Raw genomic sequence first — 19,429 nt, 5'->3', positions numbered from 1 at the left:
TGGCACCTCAGGATGGTTGCTGCTAAGTCATGTGACCTCGGGCAGGAGAAGTGACATTTTTTATTTAAAAAAAAAGAAAGTATTGCTGGGCGGTGGTGGCGCACGCCTTTAATCCCAGCACTCGGGAGGCAGAGGCAGGCGGATCTCTGTGAGTTCGAGGCCAGCCTGGGCTACAGAGTGAGTCTAGGACAGCCAGGGCTACGGAGAGAAGTATTATGTGTATGGGTGTTTGCCTGTGTGCTGTGTCGCATGTGTGTGCCCTGTACCCTCAGAGGGTAGGAGAGGGCCTCGGACCCACTCGAACTGCAGTTACAGATGGTTGTGAGTCGGCCCGTGGGTTAGGAATTGAACCTGGGTTATATGTCACAGAGAGGCAGGCTGATGTCTTTTTTGAATGTACAGTTTATTGTTCACATGTCACACTTGATGGGAAAATGAGTAACTCACAGCAAATGAATCAACAACTCAGTTGATCCATGGATATCTGGATGTCCACTCCCAGACAGTGGGTAGAGTTGGCATAAGCAGGCTGCAAGTCCTGTGCATGCCCAGGACACAGCAGGCCACGGCCTCCACTACTAGGGAAAGGATAGTCGGAGGAAGCTTAACCAGGTTAACCAGGATGCCTGACACTCACTGGTCACCACGGTCATAGCTGGGCAAAGGCACAGGATCCTGGTGGGAAATCTGTTCATTAAAAGTGTCCCTTGCGAGAAAAAAGTCTAAAAAAAAAAAAAAAGAAAGAAAGAAAAAAGAAAGCGTCCCTTGTCACTTGTTATGAGTTTGAGTTTGTGGCTCATGTGCATTGAGGAACACTGGAGACCAGAGTCTGCCGAGCTGCCTGGAGATCATCTTTGTAGACTTGGGGTCACTGCTTCAGGTTGCTGCTGGCCTGTGGCTGCCACAGCTTTACTGGTTGCACCCAAGTGCTAACTTCTGGGGCTTTTATTTTATTTTTGAAATAGGGTCTCCCTTATGTAGCCCTAGATGTCCTGGAGCTCACTATGTTGACTAGACTGGCTTTGAACTCACAGAGATCTGCCTGCCTCTGATTCTCAAGTGCTGGGATTAAAGGCGTGTCAGCACGTTCTGATGTCAGGACTTTGAGCAAAAGTGCCTCCATCTTTATTTTCTTTATTTTGTGTTTTAAGTGCTCACTGAGTTCCTCTGGAGGAGCAGCTAGTACTCATAATTACTGAGCCATCTCTCTACCCCAAGATGTTGCCTCTTTATGGGCATTCAGTGTGTGGCCTCCCCTCAGAACCTTCTAGATATGTGGTCATTAGTGGGGTTATTATTGCCCTGACACTTTCTGGCTCAGGCTTCTGCTTTGTGTTGGCGGTTTCTGGCCAGGGGCCTCAGGCTCGGCATGCCTGTGCTCACATTTCACCTCACCTCAGGCTTTCCTCTTCCGTCTTGGCCTCCAGGTGCGCTACAAGGAGGAGTTTGAGAAGAACAAGGGTAAAGGCTTCAGCGTGGTGGCGGACACACCCGAGCTGCAGAGAATCAAGAAGACCCAGGACCAGATCAGCAACGTGAGACCCCGCTCCCGGTTACCCAGGCTACCCCTGCTCTCCTCTCTCACCTTCTCCCTAGCCCCCCCGGTCTTGGCTCCTCAGGGGAACCTGTGTGGCGGTGGCTTGAATAGAGGGAAGGGAGAAATCGGGGTTCCCAAGTGCCTTGTCTTTGCTCCCCCTCTTTGCAAGGCATCGGCCCAAGTGACATTTCCTCCTTAAAGAGACTGCCCTGTGTGTGTGTGTGTGTGTGTGTGTGTGTGTGTGTGTGTGTGTGTGTATGGGGATATTAAGTTACCTCCCACTCTCTAGAGTGGGAGGCCCCCATTTACCCCTTTGGGGTGGTGGGGGTCAGTGTGCAGATTAGATGCCTGGTTTAGCATCAGGGTCAAAGCTGGGCTTGGGGGCGGGGGTTGAGCCTCCTGTCTGCGTCTGGGTGCTAACACTGCAGTCATTTCCGCCCTCCCTCGCCAGCCTCCCACCTCGGCTTGCTCTTCCTTCCTGTGTGAAAACCCAGCTGGCGCTGCCCGCTGGCCCTACACCCTCGCCAGCCCCTTCAGAGGGTGGTGAAGTGACAGCCGGGAGCTGGAGAACGGGCCTCAGTTTCCTTCTGTGCTTCTGTGCCCAGCTGTAGACTAGCAGCTTGTGTGGCTCTGACTTCCAGGGGCCTGATTTGGAGTATGTGGGAGTAGGGTGCTGCTGTGAGGGACATCACAGGACATGGGCACATGCCTGAGCACAGAGCTCTAGAACATGCCCAGTCAGCTGCAACAAGACCCCTGTCAATGAAGGATGAGGCAGGCCATTGTCCTCATGTCTGTCACAGGAAAGGGTCCACTGGTGTCACCCTGGGCTGAGGGACTGGGGTGGAATGGATAGGACCCAGATTCAGATGGCCCACTAAGTCTCCACCCTCTAGGCTCCACATCGCTGTCTGTCCTGCCGCCCTCATTAGCTAGCTGGGCTGTGCTGGTGAGCCATAGTGGAGGGTCAGGTAGATTCCATAAACACAGGGCCAAGACGGAACCACCCCTGCCCTGGGGTAATAGCTTTCCAATTCTGCCCTCTGTCTAGAAGAAGCATTCCCTTTATTTAATGATCCATGCCTGTAATCCCTGCTCTTGGGAGGCTGAGGCAGGAGAGTAATGGATTCCAGGCCACTTGGAGGTTGAGGCACAGATCAAGAGGCTGGGCTCTCTAAGGAGACCCTGTGGGAAACAAAGAAAACTTCTTGAAAGAGAGCTGAGGATGTAGATTCGCCGCAGAGCGTTTACCCAGCATGCATCAGGCCCAGAGTGCCCTCCTCAGCATCAAAAAAAGGAAAAAAGGAAATTGCTGTCGTGAGTAAGTGCTGTGGACTTGGGGAGGTCATTCAGACATTTTCTGTTCTTGTTTCATAAACGCCAGGGACAGTCTAACCGAGTGGGTTTTGCAACCCAGTTGTTGAGCTGAAGTTTAAAATGAATGGCCTGAGGGAATGGATTGCTTCTCCTGGGCTGGAGGGTGATTCTCAGAAAGCTTCAAACCTTGTTTGCCCCCCAGGAAACCCTCTAACAGTTGCCCTTTTCCAGCCTGGGCCTGACATACACCCTGGAGTTTCCTTTCTGGCTCAGACCACCCAAAGGGTAAAAGGGTGTGTCAGGGAACTCCCTATTTGGAAAGAAGGGAAGTGGTGTGGCCTTGGGTGATTGGGAAACCGTGGAATGGCTCCCAAAGCTGGAGTCATGTGGCTTTGTGTCTTGAGACACCTCCAGTCAATGCTGCCAACCTCTAGGACGTTCATTCATTGATTTACCCTGTGAGTTTGGAGACTCGTAGGAGGGAAGCAAGCCCTAGACATCCCTGTGTCACTTTCTGGAAGATTTCCAGAATGTTCTGACACCCAGGCTGTTTCCCCTGCCTTCCTTCACCCTGTTATTGAACATTGGGTGCATTCGTGCCTGAGGAGTTCTAGTAACAGAAACTGGCTGTGGCCAAGATATCCACACTAGAGATAGCATCTTATCAGCCACCTCAGGGCCGCAATTAACTGATTGCCCTGGTTCTGAGCTGGGGGAGGTGCCTTGAACCTGGCCTGGGCTCCCAGAGCAACCAGATAGCCTGAGCTGGGGCTGGCAGGTGTGACTGAATGCTGGAAGTCTTTCTCTTGGTCCTAATGAATGCGATTAAAGTCGGTCTCTGTCAGAGCCCCTCACAGTCAGCTGGGCTCTACCTTAGCGTGCACAAGGATCCGCGGACCTGCGAGTCGAGTTTCCCCATATATACACAAAGGGTCCCCTGCCATCATAGGGCTCTTAGTGAAGACGCAGGCGCTCTGTACCCCCAGCATTCCAGTTTGTCACCCCTGGACTGGCGCCCGAGATTCAGCGTTGTAAACCCATCCCCTGGTCTTCTGTGGTCCTCACTGAGAAAAAGTTATCACTTAAACTCAGAAGGCTTCACCAGCCCCTCAGTCAGAGGGCGCCAGACCTGGCTGTGTCCCAGAACTGAGGGAACTTTTTAACCACAGGCAGAACTGTGGCTAAGTTGTGCCAACCTCCAGCAGAACTCTGAGAAGGCTGCTGTTCAGAGCCACACTGTATTTTGGCTCCAAAATAACATCCCTGTGTGTGACTCGGCTTCCTAGATTAGCACCTAATGACAGGTGGTCTTTTCTGAAGGTCAGACTGTCCTGAGAGATGGAGCCTGCCTTCACCAGCCAGAGCAGTTGAAAACCAAGTGCCTATTCTCCTGGGATGGTGATGTTTACTTGGTGATGCGCTGTCTGTCCTCAGCCCTGTGTAGGCAAGAGGGTGGGAGAGACACAGGCATTCCGGCTAGAATGAGAGTTCCTGTCTTTCCATTCCACATCTGCTGGGCTGCTCTGAGCTTTGTTTTACTCCTCTGTAGAAGTAGTAGTCATGTGACTGCAAGGTGAGCGTGCCTCAGTGATGAGTATTGTCAGTGGTGTTCAGAGGCAGAGAAGCTTCTCTACATTGTGAGAAAAGAAGGGCCATGAAGGGCCCGCGGGTGCAGCTTAGTGGCAGAATGTGGATTTAGCATGTGTGAGGCTATGAGGTCCATCTCTAGCAGAGGGAGGAAGGAGGGAGGGAGGGAATTGCCTATCTCACAATCCTGTCTTCACTGGAGGCGTGTCCTGGCGCTGTGCTGTGAGGCAAAGACTTTAAGTTTACGTACCTGTTTGCTCCAGATCGCTGAGGACTTGAATGAATGAGGAATGGTTTTCCTGAAGCCTTTGGTGGGAGCCTTGCTTTTTCTTGTTCACATGTCTCTACCTCCAGCCCCAATTTTCCCTGTTTTCCCCCCTTGCGAACCGAACCACACTGTGACAGGTACAGTAAACAGACAGCTCTTCTCTCACTGTGCAAATCAAGCCTAGGGGTGACAAGCTGAGGTAGAACATGTGCCTTACGTTCATGAGGTCTTGGGCCTGATATTCAGTTTCACTTAAAGAAAAAGAAAGAAAAAAGCCAGGCGGTGGTGGCGCACACCTTTAATCCCAGCTCTCAGGAGGCAGAGGCGGGTGGGTCTCTGAGTTCGAGGCCAGCCTTGTCTACAGAGCAAGTTCCAGGGCAGCCAGGGCTACACAGAGAAACCCTGTCTCAGGTGGGGTGGGACATGAGTCTCTGATTGGAAGCCATATTACAGGGTGGTTGAGAACTAAGGCTCTTATGTTAGTAGTCGATTCTGTTGTAGCCTATTTAACCTTCAGCCTTGGTTTCCCCATCTGTGTAATGGGGACAATAACGGAATGTTGTTCTTGGGCTGGGTGAGAAAAGGAAAGGAGTAATATATTAGGGCACCAAGTAGAACTTCACCCCCTCCCCCCAAAGGGTCAGGTTCATGAGAGCAAGCTGGTTATTCCATTTAAAGCCTGATGTTACTGGCTAAGCCATGACACAGCGTCATGTGGGGGCAGACATATGGCCAGTCAGACTTTTTTCCACTGCAGTCAGGAAGCAGGTGCTTCAGAAAGCAGAACATGAACCACCAGCCTTGGAGGGACCTTACCTAGTCACACCGAAGGCCTGCCCGATAAGAAAGAGTCTTTAGGCTCCAGTCACTGAACGCACATCCACGGAGACCTCGTGGTACAGTAGAGGCCTGGCTTCCTTCCATGGAGGCCCAGGACCCTGCCTCTTCTCATTTGGGCTCTTTCTCTGAGTTCGAGGCCAGCCTGGTGTACAGAGTGAGTTCCAGGACAGCCAGGGTTAAAAACAAACGAACAACAACAAAAACCCCCAGAACTTTGGGGAGTGCTTATTGCTCTTGCAGAGAACTTAATTTGGTTCCCAGCACCCACATGAGGGCTTGCAATCACCTATAACTCCTGTTCCAGGGGATCCAGTGCCCACTTCTGACCTCTGAAAGCACCGAGTATGTGGTGCACAGACATACGTGCAGGTAAAACACACACACACACACACACACACACACACACACACACACACACACACAAATAATAAAAGTTAGGGGGGAAAACAAGATCTGAGTTACAGCCGGGCAGTGGTGGCGCACGCCTTTAATCCCAGCACTCGGGAGGCAGAGCAGGTGGATCTCTGTGAGTTCAAAGCCAGCCTGGTCTACAGAGCCAGATCCAGGACAGGCACCAAAACAAAACATAAGATCTGAGTCACATGATTGGCAGGATCCTCTGGAGGATATCGCTTTGCCTGTTTGCTTAAGACACTACTAGGTGGGCCAGGAGTAATCACGCAGCTTCCCTATTTTGCTGGGGAGGAAGTAGAGGGCAGTGGCCGGCCTGAACAGGGCCTCACTTTTCAGCCATGGTGCCCCATGCTTCCTCTCCTTGTTTGTGTATCTAGGCCCTCCCCGGGGAGGGTGGTCCTAGGATTGTCCCCCTTCTGAGGGGGATAGAGGTGGGCACAGTGTTTGGACAGAAGAAGAGCGAATGGCGACTAGGCATGTAGTCACTCTGCCCTGTGCTAGCTCTCAAGAAAAGGCCTGCCTGCCTGCCTGCCTGTCTGGGACTTTGTCCACTGTCCCAATGAAAGTTCCATCATAGAGGTCTCCAAGCCTTTCTTCCGTTTCCTCCTCTCTGAAATGGGAATGAAAAGTTGTGTCCATCTTGAACTATCACTTACTTAGTATGTGTTCTGTGGAGGTCAGAGGACAACTGGAAAGCCAGCCCCCTGCTTAGAGTTTAGGGTGACTGTTGTCAGGGTTGAGGAGATAATGTGTGGGACACTTTTGTGACATTGGTATGAAGAGCTGTGCAGATGTTAAGGTTGTCGATATATTTTTGTTGGGTTTTTTTTTTTTTTGGTTGGTTTTTTGTTTTTTCAAAACAGAATTTCTCTGTGTAGCCCCGGCTGTCCTAGAACTCGCTCTGTAGGCCAGGCTGGCCTCAAACTCAGAGATCCCCCTGCCTCTGCTGGGATTAAAGGCGTGCGCCACCACTGCCTGGCCTGTCGATAAGTGGCGTCTGTGGGTCAAGGGAGGATGAGGATATCTTGTGTTCAGGCTATCACTATTCAAGATGGCTGAATCTTGGGGGTCTAATTTTATACACATCTTCCCTTGGGTAGTAACTTTGATTGTCTGTCTGTCTGTCTGTCGGCAGGGTCTTGCTGTGTAGCCCTGTCGGGTTCAGCGCTCACTCTCTAGACCAGACTGGCCTTCAAAGTTTGTGGCATCCTCCTGCTTCTGCCTCCTGAGTACTGACTGGGTTTGTAAGCATTTGTCACCGTGCCTGGCTACACGAAATGACTTCTAAGAAGAATGGCGGGTGGAGCTGGTGTGGAAATACACACGTACGTCCACACGCCTGCCTTGGGAACTGACGGGACCAGGTGTTACCGTGGCCTCGCTTACAGATGAGGAAATGAGGCATTAGTAAACAAGGCAGGTTGCCTGTCTTTCAAGAATGAGTTATGGGCGGGGCCTGGTGGGCCCTGAGCCTGTAGGACAGTGACGGGTCCTCTGTCCCCCCAAGACCCTTGTGGAGAGGAGTGTGGGCCCCACGTGCACTTTTTAAAGCTTCCTTTCACCCCATCTTTGATGTAGAGCCCCCCTCAGGGAAGGGCTCACATTCAGGATAACCTGGCTCTGCAGTTGGACACCCAGGGCTGGATGCCGACCTGTTCCCTCCTCTTCCTCACTTCCTTTCTTGGTTATTGGCCATGGAGCAGGGTCCTTAAGGAACTGGAGCTGGAGAGGTCCCCCTTTACCCTGTGTCTGTGCATGCCTCACGCCTGGGTACCCTTCCAGGTGGTTGGTATTAGGCGTTTATCCCGTGGAGTTTTTAGTCCAGCCAGAGCCGGCTGCCTTATCTCAGACCGTTTCACCATTTGAATGTGTGTCCCGGCTTGGTCGTGACGGAGGAAGGGAGAGGTCTTGGTCTCTCTCTACCCAGACTCTGCGAGTCAGCTCTCTGCGGCATCTAGTGGACACTGGTCCCACACTCCATCCCCTGCCGGCCTGTCAGCCCACACTGCAGTATAACCTTATTTAGCCAGTGGTTGTGACCCAGGTGGCCCCAGGTGGCCACGGCTCTCTGTCTCTTTCTGACCATGCACAGAGAGAGAGAGCGGGCAGCGGAGAGAGCAAGGGCGTGGATGGCCAAAGCCCTCATCACCACGGCTCGGCTTCTTTCTCTTCTGTTCTACGAAAATGAGCAGGCTCTGCCCAGCTCCCTACCTCTCCCTTCCACTGCCCCCCTCCAGGGTTAGGAGAGGGCGGGGTCCTGTAAACCAGCGAGAAACAGCCTTCCAGGCAGGGGCTGAAGCCTCCCTAGGATGGGACAGCCACCATGCTGTTCTCTCAGGGTTGGGAGCAGCTCTTCAGCGTGTGTCTGCCTCCTTCCTTCTGCCCAAACCCTGGCCCCTCTCCTTTCCCTTCTTGACCTCCCCACCAGTTTCCTCTGTGGGAGAGCAGGGAGGAGACCTCGCTGAGGCCCTTCAAGGTGGGAGGAGAGGATGTGTCCCACGAGGGTGCAGGAAGGACACTTAGAACCTCTGGCCTGCTGCTTTTCTGTCTCATATTTTGTGGATCACTTCTTTTTTTTTTTTTTACGCACTTTACAATATACATTCTGTGTTTGTATGGTGATGTTTCTGTGTCGTCGTTAAGGTAGTGTGTGCTTTGCCAGGGTTGTGCTAAAGTCACTCGAGGGAGTACTCGTCGGCCTTTTGTCACGCCCAGCGGCTGGCACAGTCACTGTGTCACATGTTGGTCCTATAAAATGAGCAGCCTGTGATAGTAACTGAGCCTGGGCACAGGGCCTGGCCACAGCAAGGACCAGTTAACAGGAGCGGCTGTGGTGGATAGGATTGACCATAGTGGGAGCTAGAAAGGTTCAACCCCTACCACACGCTCATACAAAGGGGAGCTCTCCCTCCTCCGTCTCCTAGTCTGTGTGGCCAAGGATGATCTTGAACTTTGTGTCTGCTTCTTTTGAGACAGAATCTCACTATTCTGTCTGGAACTGGTTATGTAAACCAGGCCGGCATCAAACTAAGATCCCCCTGTCTCTGCCTCCCAAGTGCTGCTATTAAAGGTGTATCATGCCTGATTTTGTGCAGCATGTGGGGCTTTGTGCATACTATACTAGACCAAGCACTTCATCAACTGAACTGTAGAACCAGCCCTCAAGACACACAGCCAGTCCTTGCACGGACTTTTCATGGCTGTTAGCTCATTGTACCCTGTAGTCACTCATAGCATATACATCTGATGATCCTTTTTAAGAGGTTTAACTAAGCCAGGAAGCAGGTGAACATCTGTTGAGTTCCAGGGCCGCCTGGTCTACGTGGGGAGACTTTATTTCAAAAAAAGAATGGTTTCGCTGAGGCTTGTCGTGGTTAAGTTACTACGACAGCTGGTACTCTTTCTGTAGCTCTCCAGGAGACGCTCGTGTGTGTGTGTGTGTGTGTGTGTGTGTGTGTGTGTGTGTGTGTGTGTGTGTGTCTGTGTGTGTGTCTGTCTGTCTCACTGTGTTGCTCAGGCTGGCCTTGAGTTCCCAGCTCCTCCCTCCTGCCTCAGCGGCCAGGAGGGCAGGTGCCGGACCCAGCTTGAGTGGCAATGGGAGCGGGCTGGTGTGAGTGGCGGTGGGAGCGGGCTGGTTTGAGTGGCGGTGGGAGCGGGCTGGTCTGAGTGGCAATGGGGGCGGGCTGGTGGGCTTACCACGGAGCCCTTCCTTCACCCATTCCTTCTGCACTGCAGATCAAATACCATGAGGAGTTTGAGAAGAGCCGCATGGGGCCCAGTGGAGGTGACGGTGTGGAGCCAGAGCGCCGAGAACCCCAGGACAGCAGCAGCTACCGGAGGCCACCAGAGCAGCAACAACCACAGCCTCACCACATCCCGACCGGTGCCCCAGGTGAGTAGTGCTCGCCTGGCCGCTGGGGAGGGCAGGAGGGTGGGGCAGTGAGAAAGTGGCTGCTTACACAGTGGGAGGAGCATACGGCCCCCAGGAAGGTCCAAGACACCAAGGGCTCACCTAGCCATAAGCCTTTGTGTGTGTGGGGGGTAGCTGAGCAAGGCTGGGGTGGGCTTGAAAATTCGCGCCTCTGGGGAATGGGCTTGGCCTGACACTGTCTGAGTCCTGCTGCTTCCCTCTTCTAGTTTACCAGCAGACTCAGCAGCAGCAGCTGACTCAGTCCTACGGTGGCTACAAGGAGCCCGCGGCCCCCGTCTCCATACAGCGTAGTGCCCCAGGTGGCGGCGGGGTGAGTATCTGTCTGGAAATGAGAGACCCTGGGGTGAGCGGTCACAGCTGTATGCACCTGTGTGTGGGCACACACACACACACACACACACACACACAAAGATAAACACTAAGGCTATAGCTCAGTAGTAGAGCACTTCCTAATGTACTACCCGCTTTTGTGTCCTGGGGTAGGCAGGAGGTAGCCTTTTGGTGCCGTCTTGAGCCAGGCCTATGGGAGGACGCATGAGGTTTTTCTGGGTGAGAAAATGAGCAGCAGAAAGAGCTGGCAGTCGTTGGTGTGAACATGCTGGCCGTGACGTTCTAGGATGCGTCCCACTAGGGTGCACTAGGCTGATCTCCATGTCGGAGTGGGAGAGAAATAAGGTAGCCCGGGATAGATGACACCAGGAGGCTGTGTGGAGGATGAGGTAGTGGGTGGCCTGTAGTATGCAGGCAGCAGAGACAAGCGCTAACATTTCCCGACAGTCCTTACTAGAGCAGAGGAGTGAAATGGCCCGGGGGAGGAAACAGCAGGTGCGAAGGCCCTGTGGCAGGACATCCTTGGAAGGGTCAGGATCCTGCAGGAAGGTACAGGTTCCTGGAGACAGGAAAAGGAAGTAGATGAGGTCAGGCCCTTTGGGGACTTTGGAGGCCAGGGGGAGGGAAGCCTTTGTGACCAGTGTATTTGACTTTCGCTTTATGGAACTCACCCTGGCAGTTGGGTGTGGGTGTAATCTCAGCACTTGGGAGTGGGAGGCAGGAGAATTACTGCAAGTTCAAGACCAGCTTGGCTGCATAGCTAGACCTTGTTTTAAATGTTTGCTTGTTTGTTTTGAAGAAAGAAAAGACAGTTCCCCCTGGTGCCTGTGTGGGGAAAGATGCCATAGCACGCTGAGGAGGTGGGGGTGTCGGGAGGTCGTATAAAGCATAGCCTTAGGCTGCAGGAGGCAGCTTGGCTTGGCGAGAAGGACAGTCAATAGACACACCAGGATCTGTTGGCATGTCGCGACAGGTTTGGAAGGTAGACGCTCTTAGCCTTTTGTCCCCCATTTGGGACTGACGTCAGACTAACAATGGTTTCAAAAAGGAGACAGTGGTACTAATAGCCCTTCAGATAATAGTGACTAGGCTGTACCTCTTTTTTTGTTTTGTGGTGTTGAGAATCAAACCCAAGACCCAAGCATACCAGGGATTTTATTTAAGACACCTACCTAGTCCAGGCTGGCCTTGAACTCAGGATCCTCCTGTCTCAGTCTCTTGAAGGCTGAGTTAAAAATCCTATTTCACCATGCCCAGTATGGCCTATCACATTTTATTTTATTCTTGGTTTTTTGAGACAAGGTTTGTCTGTGTAGCTTTGGCTGTCCTGGATCTCGCTCCTTAGACTCGAACTCACAGAGATTCGCCTGCCTCTGCCTCCCGAGTGCTGGGATTAAAGGCGTGCGCCACCGCCGCCAGTCATATCACACTTTAAAACCGTTATCTTAGTGTTGAGTCTGTGGGACTTTCCTGCTGACCTGTGGAAGGGAAACAGGTATAAGAAACTCCATAGCAAAGCCCATCCCTAAGCCCCATCTCCCTCCTAAGGTCTCTGAGAGGTAGAGAGAACCATGGGGCCTGAGGGTCGCTTGGTGGAGCACTTGCCTGGCCCAGGTGAAGAAGGTCTGGGTATGGGAGAGCCTACATCGAATACCCAGGCTGACTGTTGCCTGTGCTTCCCAGAAACGGTACCGTGCAGTGTACGACTACAGTGCTGCTGACGAGGACGAGGTCTCCTTCCAGGACGGGGACACCATCGTCAACGTGCAGCAGATCGACGATGGCTGGATGTACGGGACCGTGGAGCGCACGGGTGACACAGGGATGCTGCCAGCCAACTACGTGGAGGCCATCTGAGCCTGTGCCGCCCACCCTCCGTCTTCAATGCATTCCATGGCATCACATCTGTCCTGGGGCCTGACCCATCCACCCTTCCGTGTCTCTGTCTTTTAAGATCCGCCGCTGCCGCCGCTGCTTCTTTATCCCCGCCCCTCTTCCAGCTTCTTTTGCCAACCCCGGCCTTGTTCTGCCACTGTCTCGGGCTCCTTCCTCCGGCAGGTTTTCCCTTGGACCAACCGACTGATTGATTTTTTTCTTCCTGGATGGAACAGGCTGGGCACTCTGGGGAGGTTGGGCTCACGGGGCTGAGCTGAAATGGGAGACCCATCAAAGAGATCAGAGAGTCCAGGCATGGTGGCACACACCTTTAATCCCAGCACTCGGGAGGCAGAGACAAGCAAAACAGTTCTCTGAATTCAGGGCCAGCCTGGTCTACATCATGAGTTCCAGGACAGCCAGAGAGAGCAATGTGGTGAGACCCTGTCTCGGGGGAGGGGAGGATTGTTAGCTCCCAGCCTCACTTCCTGCCTTAGGCCCTTCAGAACCCCTGGCCTAGCTCCTCTGACACCCTAGATCCTAGGGCTGGGGTGAGCCCCATGCTCCTCCTACCGCCAGGTGGGCTTCCACACATTCTCGGGGGAGTGGGAGGGATACCGAGGCCTCAGTTATGTCGGGGCCAATGTGACGAGTTTCCCTTTCCGCTAGCCGCCCTCCTGACCCTGTGTGTGTCCCTTCACACACCGAGTGTGCCGTCCTGCCTACGCAAACCCGGGGTGGCTGCAGAGCTCCTTGGGAAGCACAGCTCGGGTCAAGTTCTTGCCTTAGTTCTGAGGGCGGCAGCGGCAGGAAGGAGGAACAGGGTGTTCTCCCCAGGCCTGTTTCTTTCCACCCCCCAGCCTCCAGGGACTCTCTTTATCTCCCTGGCTGGGATCCTGCTGTGAAGGGTAGAGCAAGGGATGCCTTGGGGACTTGAGTTAACTGAGCTGTTCCTTCCTGCTCCCCTGGGAAGAGGTCTCTGCGTCTCCTATGGCCTTCCCTCCCTGGAACAAGGCTGGATGGGGCATGGAGCTCTGTGAACAGTCTCCTGGACACACAGGAGGCCTCAGCCTTTTGCTCACTCTCTGGGGAGGTGGGAGAAGGCTTTTCCTGTCCTCGTGTCTGAGGCGACAGAGTACGGTAGGACCAAGTCACCCCCACTGTGGCACCTCCCTCAAGGCTCTCCTGTCCTTGGAAAAACGGAGCGAGTCTGGGATGCCAAAGCTGGCGGCACCATCTCTGGACTGGTGCTAAATTCAGGTTCCTCCTTTGCACCCGGGGCCTGGGACAGCCCTCATGCGGCTCCATTCATCTCTGGGTTTTCTTGTCAGCTCTCCTGGGTCCTCTGACTCTCGTCTTGACTCTGAGTCTTGTATCAGGCCCCTCTGCGCACAGACCCTACTGCAGGCTTGAACCTGAAGGCACTGGTCAGGTCAGCGATGTGGTCAGTAGTCCAGACAACCAGCCTTGCTGGATTAGCGAGTAACCACCCTCCTGCTTGGTCAGTCCCCTCCGACCCTGACCTGGGCCATGGCAAGTAGGAGCAGTATGGGGAGAACTTTGTGGAAACGTTTTAGGAGCCCCTGGGGAGGCACCAGTCCATTCCATTTCCTCTTCATCTCAAAGCACAATGCGGTTCTGGGGACCAGAGGTCAGGGACTCTTGCTCTTGGAGGGCCTGTGCTTGGGAGGTGCCACAGCCTGATTGCAGTCAGCTGAACCTCCCTTCCCAACATGTCAGGCCAGCTGCTCCTCTACCGCCCTAGAAATGGGGGAGGCCTTCACACACCTGCAGAGAGGCAAGAGGAACTATCCATTGGTGCTGAGGGCCCCAGCTGGAGTCCATATTCTTTTTCTAGAAGCATCCACTTCTAGAAGAGCACAGGATCCCCAAGCCCATGATCTCTTCATAAAGGTCTTTCAGCCAATCAAAACCCAGGAAAAAAAGCACCTTGGCTAGACTGTGAACTTAACTTTTGTGGGCCAGTCCTGCAATGCAAGAAGCCCCGTGGTGAGGACATGAATTCTCCCCAGACTGCTTCCTGTTTTCCGCCCTCGTGTCCCTCCAGGGAACATTTTTATTTGTTAATAGCTGGACACAAGACAAAAAGTACCACCCCACAAAGCCTGTATTTAAAAGGAAACAGAAGTGGCCCTGTGAAATTCGCCTCTGTCCGACATTTCATCTGTGGTGTGTGTGTGTGTGTGTGTGTGTGTGTGTGTGTGTGTGTGTGTGTGTGTGTAGCCGCCCACTCATCTTTTATATGGGGTTGTCAACTTTCTTTGATCTGTTTGGTTCCCTCCTCCCTGGCCTTGCGCTCGGGATCAGTTCTTTCTGGCCTGTTATGAATCTGAACATTGACTTGAACCACAAAGTGAATCTTTATCCTGGTGACGCAAATAAAAGTCTAATTTTTACCTGCGGACTGCGCTTCCTCTTTGGCTCTGAAGTAACTTCTGTGTGTGTCCTGTCTGCCAGCGGGCATTGACAGTGAGCTCAGTTACCCCCCAAAGAAAGGACTGACCCAGAAACCAAAGGGTAGCTGGTTCTTCATCATGCCTGCTTCTTCCTTGAGGACATACCTCAGCCCTCCAGTGGCTTCCAAAAGTGACAGTTCTGCCCAGCCTGGGGTTCTGTTCCATGCAAGGCTGGCATTCCCTGAATTCTGAGGCTCCCCATGCTGTCCCCCCTCTTCCATTAAGCAACTTCCTCCCTCCTAGCCAAGGGACTTGGGAACTGTCATGGGTCTCATTCAAGTTCCTGGTCTTGTCGGGGTGTGGCTGGCATACCCTTTAATCCCAGCACTTGGGAGGCAGCGGCAGGTGGAACTCTGTGAGTTCGAGGCCAGCCTGGGCTACAGAGTGAGTTCCAGGACAGCCAGGACTACATGAGGAACCGTCTCAAAAATCCGAAGGAAAAAAAGAAGTTCCCCGTCTTTGGCTATGGGCAGGCTGCTCTACAGGTTTTCAGCCCAGCCAGTGAGCTCAGCCCAAGCTTGCTGTACCCCAGTGTGTACCACTGCCATGTTTGAATTGTAAAATGGTAACAATTAGGACAGCCACAGTGCCTCGGAGCCTGGATAAACCCACCATAGGGTGGCCTGGCAGGCAACTCAAGGCAGACTTCCCACTTTCCTGTCCCATCTCCTCCCAGCCCTGTGATGGCTTGTCCCCAGCCAGCCTCTGTTCAGTGGGCCTGAGAAGGGACCTGTGGTAGGCAAAAGGCACTCCTGGACCCTGGCTGCTGGTCACCAGCTACCTGCCTGGAGGCTTGGTGGAGGGGGGGCATTGTACCATTGGGGCTACACAGGAAGTATTCTCTGGCCCCAGGGGAGCAGCAAGTGAGCGGCCCGAACCCAGCGGAACAGGAGTGTGGGGAGTGCTCCGGGTGCGGGGAGTGCTCCGGGTGCGGGGAGTGCTCCGGGTGAGGGGAGTGCTCCAGGTGTGGGGAGGAGTGCTCCGGGTGTGGGGAGTGCTCCGGCTGTGGGGAGTGCTCCAAGTGTGGGGAGTGCTCTGGGTGCGGGGAGTTCCCACAGAGGCAGGTCCAGCAGTATCCCGAAGGAGCTGGCTGGCACCTTATAGTGCCCAACAGCATCAGGAGAGCCTGCTCAGCTGGTGTTGATACGCCTTGCTGGAACTGTCACTTGTCACCTGCTGGACTGCCTGCTCAAGGAAGGCTCCTCTTCTGGGAGTGGCCTAAGTTCCTGAGGCCTCCTGTTAGAAGGGGGTTACTAATATTTCAAGGCTTGGGCCCTTCAAATAAATTATTTGGGGTGAGGCTAAGGATGCTAGACCTCAGACTTGGACTACAGGATTTTTCTTCCTTTTAATAATAAATAGTTGGTGCACGCACACAGCAGAAGTCAACAAAATATCTCACTGAGGAAGCATGGTTTTTTTTTTTTTTTTTTTTTTTTTTTTTTTCGAGACAGGTTTCTCTGTGTAGTTTGCGCTTTCTGGAGCTATTGTAGCAGGCTGCTCGAACTCACAAGATGCTGGCTCTGCTCAAGTGCTGGATAAAGCGTGCGCACACGCCCGGAAGCATGGGTTTTTAACGTTATTATTTATTGTGCATGCTTGTGTAAGTATGTATGTGTTTACACCACAGGGCACGTGTGACACCCCAGGAGTGTTTGCGGGAGTCAGTTCTGTCTGTCCACCATGTCGGGCCCAGGGCTTGAACTCAGGTCGTCAGATTTTATGCAAGGCACTTTGACTCTCTGAGCCCTGTTATGGGGCCTCATATCACTGACTTTGAATAAGACATCCATCTTGGCTCCCTCAGGAGAAACCACTTGGAAGCTGACTGGAGGTCGAGAGGTAGAGGCAGGGGTCTCCAATCAAGGCCAGTCTGGGCTACAGGTGACTTTCTCAAAAGAAAATAAAGAAAAACAACAAAAAGAAAAAAAAAACCACTTAAATTTGCATTTCTAGACACTATCTACCCAGGAGTGGGTGTGTAGGTCCTCAGTCTTCTCTGAGGATGACTTTGGGCTAAACTCTCTGAGGAGACAAAGTGAGTATGGGGAAGGACAGAACAGAGGGTGGAGGAGAGACCTCAGGTCTCCCAGACCAACAAGGCAAGCCAGTGTGAGGCAGACTCAAAAAGAACATGGAATTAGGCCAGGCAGTTGTGGTGCGTGCCTCTAATTAAAATCCCAGCACTCAGGAGGATCCACAAATCGAGTTCCAGGACAGCCAAGGACTGCTACACAGAGAAACCTGTCCTGAAAAAACAAAAAGGAAAAGGGATATATGGGTTTGGCAATGTGCGAGCCTTGCTCTGAGTCCTGCCCACAGATGACAAGCTGTGAAATATTGTAAGGCAGGCTCCTGACCACCTCTGAGCCCAGGCTATAGCAGACTTCAGACAGGTTGAAATCACCCCGTGTGCAATACCTGGCACAGCGTAAAACTTGTGTCCATGCCAGGGATGCCCGAGACCACATGAGACCTTCATCCGTGTTCCCCTTTGAACTAGCCGAGGACCCACACAACTGGTAACAATTAGCTTCCTGAGATAAAGTGCCAGAGGTGTGAGAGGAAGGAGGAGGAGGGCAGGCAGGAGAATCCGTTCCTGAGGTCGGTAGAGACGCTCCACTCACACCTCCCGGGGCAGCCCACTCAGTGCAGAAACTGTACCTAAATACAGAGTGCGGTTCCACACAAAGGGGCGGGGCGGGCTTCCTGGGGAGAAATTGAACCTCTCCGGTTTTGCCTGGTCTAAAAGTGGCTGTTCCCTGGTTACCCACCGTGGGCTCTGTGATTGGCTGACTGTGATGACGGAGGTGGAGAGTAAGCTGCTGATGGAGTCGCAGCATCCCTTAGCCTCAGGTCCCCGGAGGGGGAAGGAACAGGAAGCGGGAGGGAATAGGAGCCATTTCTCTGCACTGACCGATCTCCACGCTTGCAGCTCCCATTTCCCCGGAATCCAGGCGACTCCCCTGCTTAGTGTTGCGCCATGCTGGATATTTTCATCCTCATGTTCTTTGCCATCATAGGCCTGGTGGTTCTGTCCTACATTATCTATCTGCTCTAGTGGCCTGGAGCGGCAGGGGCTGCGAGGGGAAGGATGGAGCTGAAGCGCCGAGCATCCTGCTTGCTGACGCACCGGTGGATTTTTGCTTCGGGTCATTATTCGGGTATTGATTCAAAAAACAAAATGAAAAGAGAGCTTGTTTTTGTATCTGTTTCTCAGACACATTGACGTAGCATTTCTTGGATCAATCTGAAAAGAACAAGAAAGGCAAGGTTTCTTTGGGAACCAATTTAAAATGTGATTTCTTAAAAATAAACTTCACAATGCACTGGGCTTTAGATGGAGGGGAGGGGAGGGGAGGGATGTATGTGGTGGCGAGGGACTATCATATCCTAATTTCTTTTTCCAGGTAGATGCAAAACCAAGTCGTACGTTTTCTACTGGCGATGACTACAGTACATCCTTATGTGTGGGGCAGGGTGGTTTCCAAATCTGCTAGCATAACTGCAGTCATTAATTCACTACTGCTGGCACAACTGCATTCATTAACTCACTAGTGACTCATTCCCACTTGAGAAAAATAGCAAATGAAGTTTACTTGGGGTAAGGTCTGGAGGAGGTGCCCACTTTTCCCAGCTCTGGAATTTGGCATGGAGGAGTGGGGAGGCCTCTCAGACCTCTCCATAGTTCCTGACCAGTAGAGGTACCTGTCTGCAGTTCCCAGCTGAGCACTTTGTTTCTGGGTTTCCCACAGCTCCGGTGGTGTCCCGTCCAGCAAGAGGGCTCTGCCCAAAAGCAGGAGTCCGGAGGCCCAACTGACTTCTTCCAATGTGTCCGGATGTGGCTAACCCTTGGCAAGCAGGGGCTCTGTGAGGCAGAGGCACTCCTGGGGACATCAGGAGTTCAAGGATGCCACTGGCAGCTGCTGCATGTGTTTAAGCTGTAGACAGGGTGTATTGAAAATGTGGAAGGTTGAAATGTAGAATCAGTAAAGTCACAGTGGAGACCTGCTCAAATGTTCATACGGGCAGCCTTTCCCTGGGTCTAAATGCAACTGCACACGATGCCAACATTTCCTTTCCTTTCTGTTTCACGAGCAGGTGTACCCTTGTGGACTCAAGGGCAAATTCAGCTTCTCTGTCTCTTCAGTGTCTTTACAGACCATACGGTCTGAGTTGTGCGGATTCCCTTGATCTGCAGCCTCCCCGCAAACAACCCTGCCATTTGCATTCTTAAGATTTATCATTTCTTCCCTCCTTATCCCCTTTGTCCCCAGCTTCTTATTTGATGAGAGATATGGTTGTGAAGTTCTTATTCTTTGTGCCTACCTATAAAGCATTGAAACAAAATGTCTATATTAATTTAGGAAAATAAATTTTACCCCTAAGGGAGGGGTTTTAAAACATTTTTTTGATTGTTAAATGTTCCTTTTGTTTAAAAACAAAACTGTTTTCATATTTCCTTGACCAGTTAGGGTTGGGCAAAATCAAACGAACAAACATGTTTTAGGATACAGAGTGGATTTGGCCCGAATCTGGGGTGTCTATTATTCCCTTGGAGAGAGACACCATCATAACTATTCTACACTGATTTTCTTTTCTAGCTTAAAAATAAACAAGGAAAAAGAAGGAATTAATAGTTTTTTGTAATGCTATTCTGTTCAATTGCTGTATTTATTTATTTGGGTTCTTGAGACAGGGTTTCCTCTGTATAGCTCTGTATGTCCTAGAACTGGCTCTGTAGACCAGGCTGGCCTCAAACTCACAGCTGGAGAGATGGCTCTTTGGTTAAGAGCACTGGATGCCCTTCAAGAGGAATGGGGTTCAATTCCCAGCATCCACATGGTAGCTCA

General features: G+C 52.4%; 1 protein-coding gene and 1 long non-coding RNA gene across 2 annotated transcripts in view; both read left to right on the top strand.

The window, feature by feature from the left end:
• Positions 1 to 14,522, top strand: part of Lasp1 (LIM and SH3 protein 1) — a 38,970-nt gene extending 24,448 nt beyond the window's left edge. The window contains exons 4-7 of the mRNA XM_028869109.2: positions 1,428 to 1,535; positions 9,699 to 9,855; positions 10,101 to 10,204; positions 11,908 to 14,522. Of these exons, the coding sequence (XP_028724942.1) occupies positions 1,428 to 1,535; positions 9,699 to 9,855; positions 10,101 to 10,204; positions 11,908 to 12,081 (543 nt within the window). The 3' untranslated portion in view covers positions 12,082 to 14,522. The remainder of the gene's footprint in view (positions 1 to 1,427; positions 1,536 to 9,698; positions 9,856 to 10,100; positions 10,205 to 11,907) is intronic.
• A 2,880-nt stretch (positions 14,523 to 17,402) lies between these two features.
• Positions 17,403 to 19,213, top strand: LOC114692987. The gene is made up of 2 exons (XR_003734488.2): positions 17,403 to 17,740; positions 18,332 to 19,213. It is a non-coding gene; the product is annotated as an uncharacterized LOC114692987 (long non-coding RNA).
• Positions 19,214 to 19,429: the final 216 nt, after the last annotated feature.

The sequence above is a fragment of the Peromyscus leucopus genome, chromosome 8b, assembly GCF_004664715.2.
Source record: "Peromyscus leucopus breed LL Stock chromosome 8b, UCI_PerLeu_2.1, whole genome shotgun sequence".
Classification (NCBI taxonomy): Eukaryota; Metazoa; Chordata; class Mammalia; order Rodentia; family Cricetidae; genus Peromyscus; species Peromyscus leucopus.
This window is presented reverse-complemented; position numbering and strand designations above follow the sequence as displayed.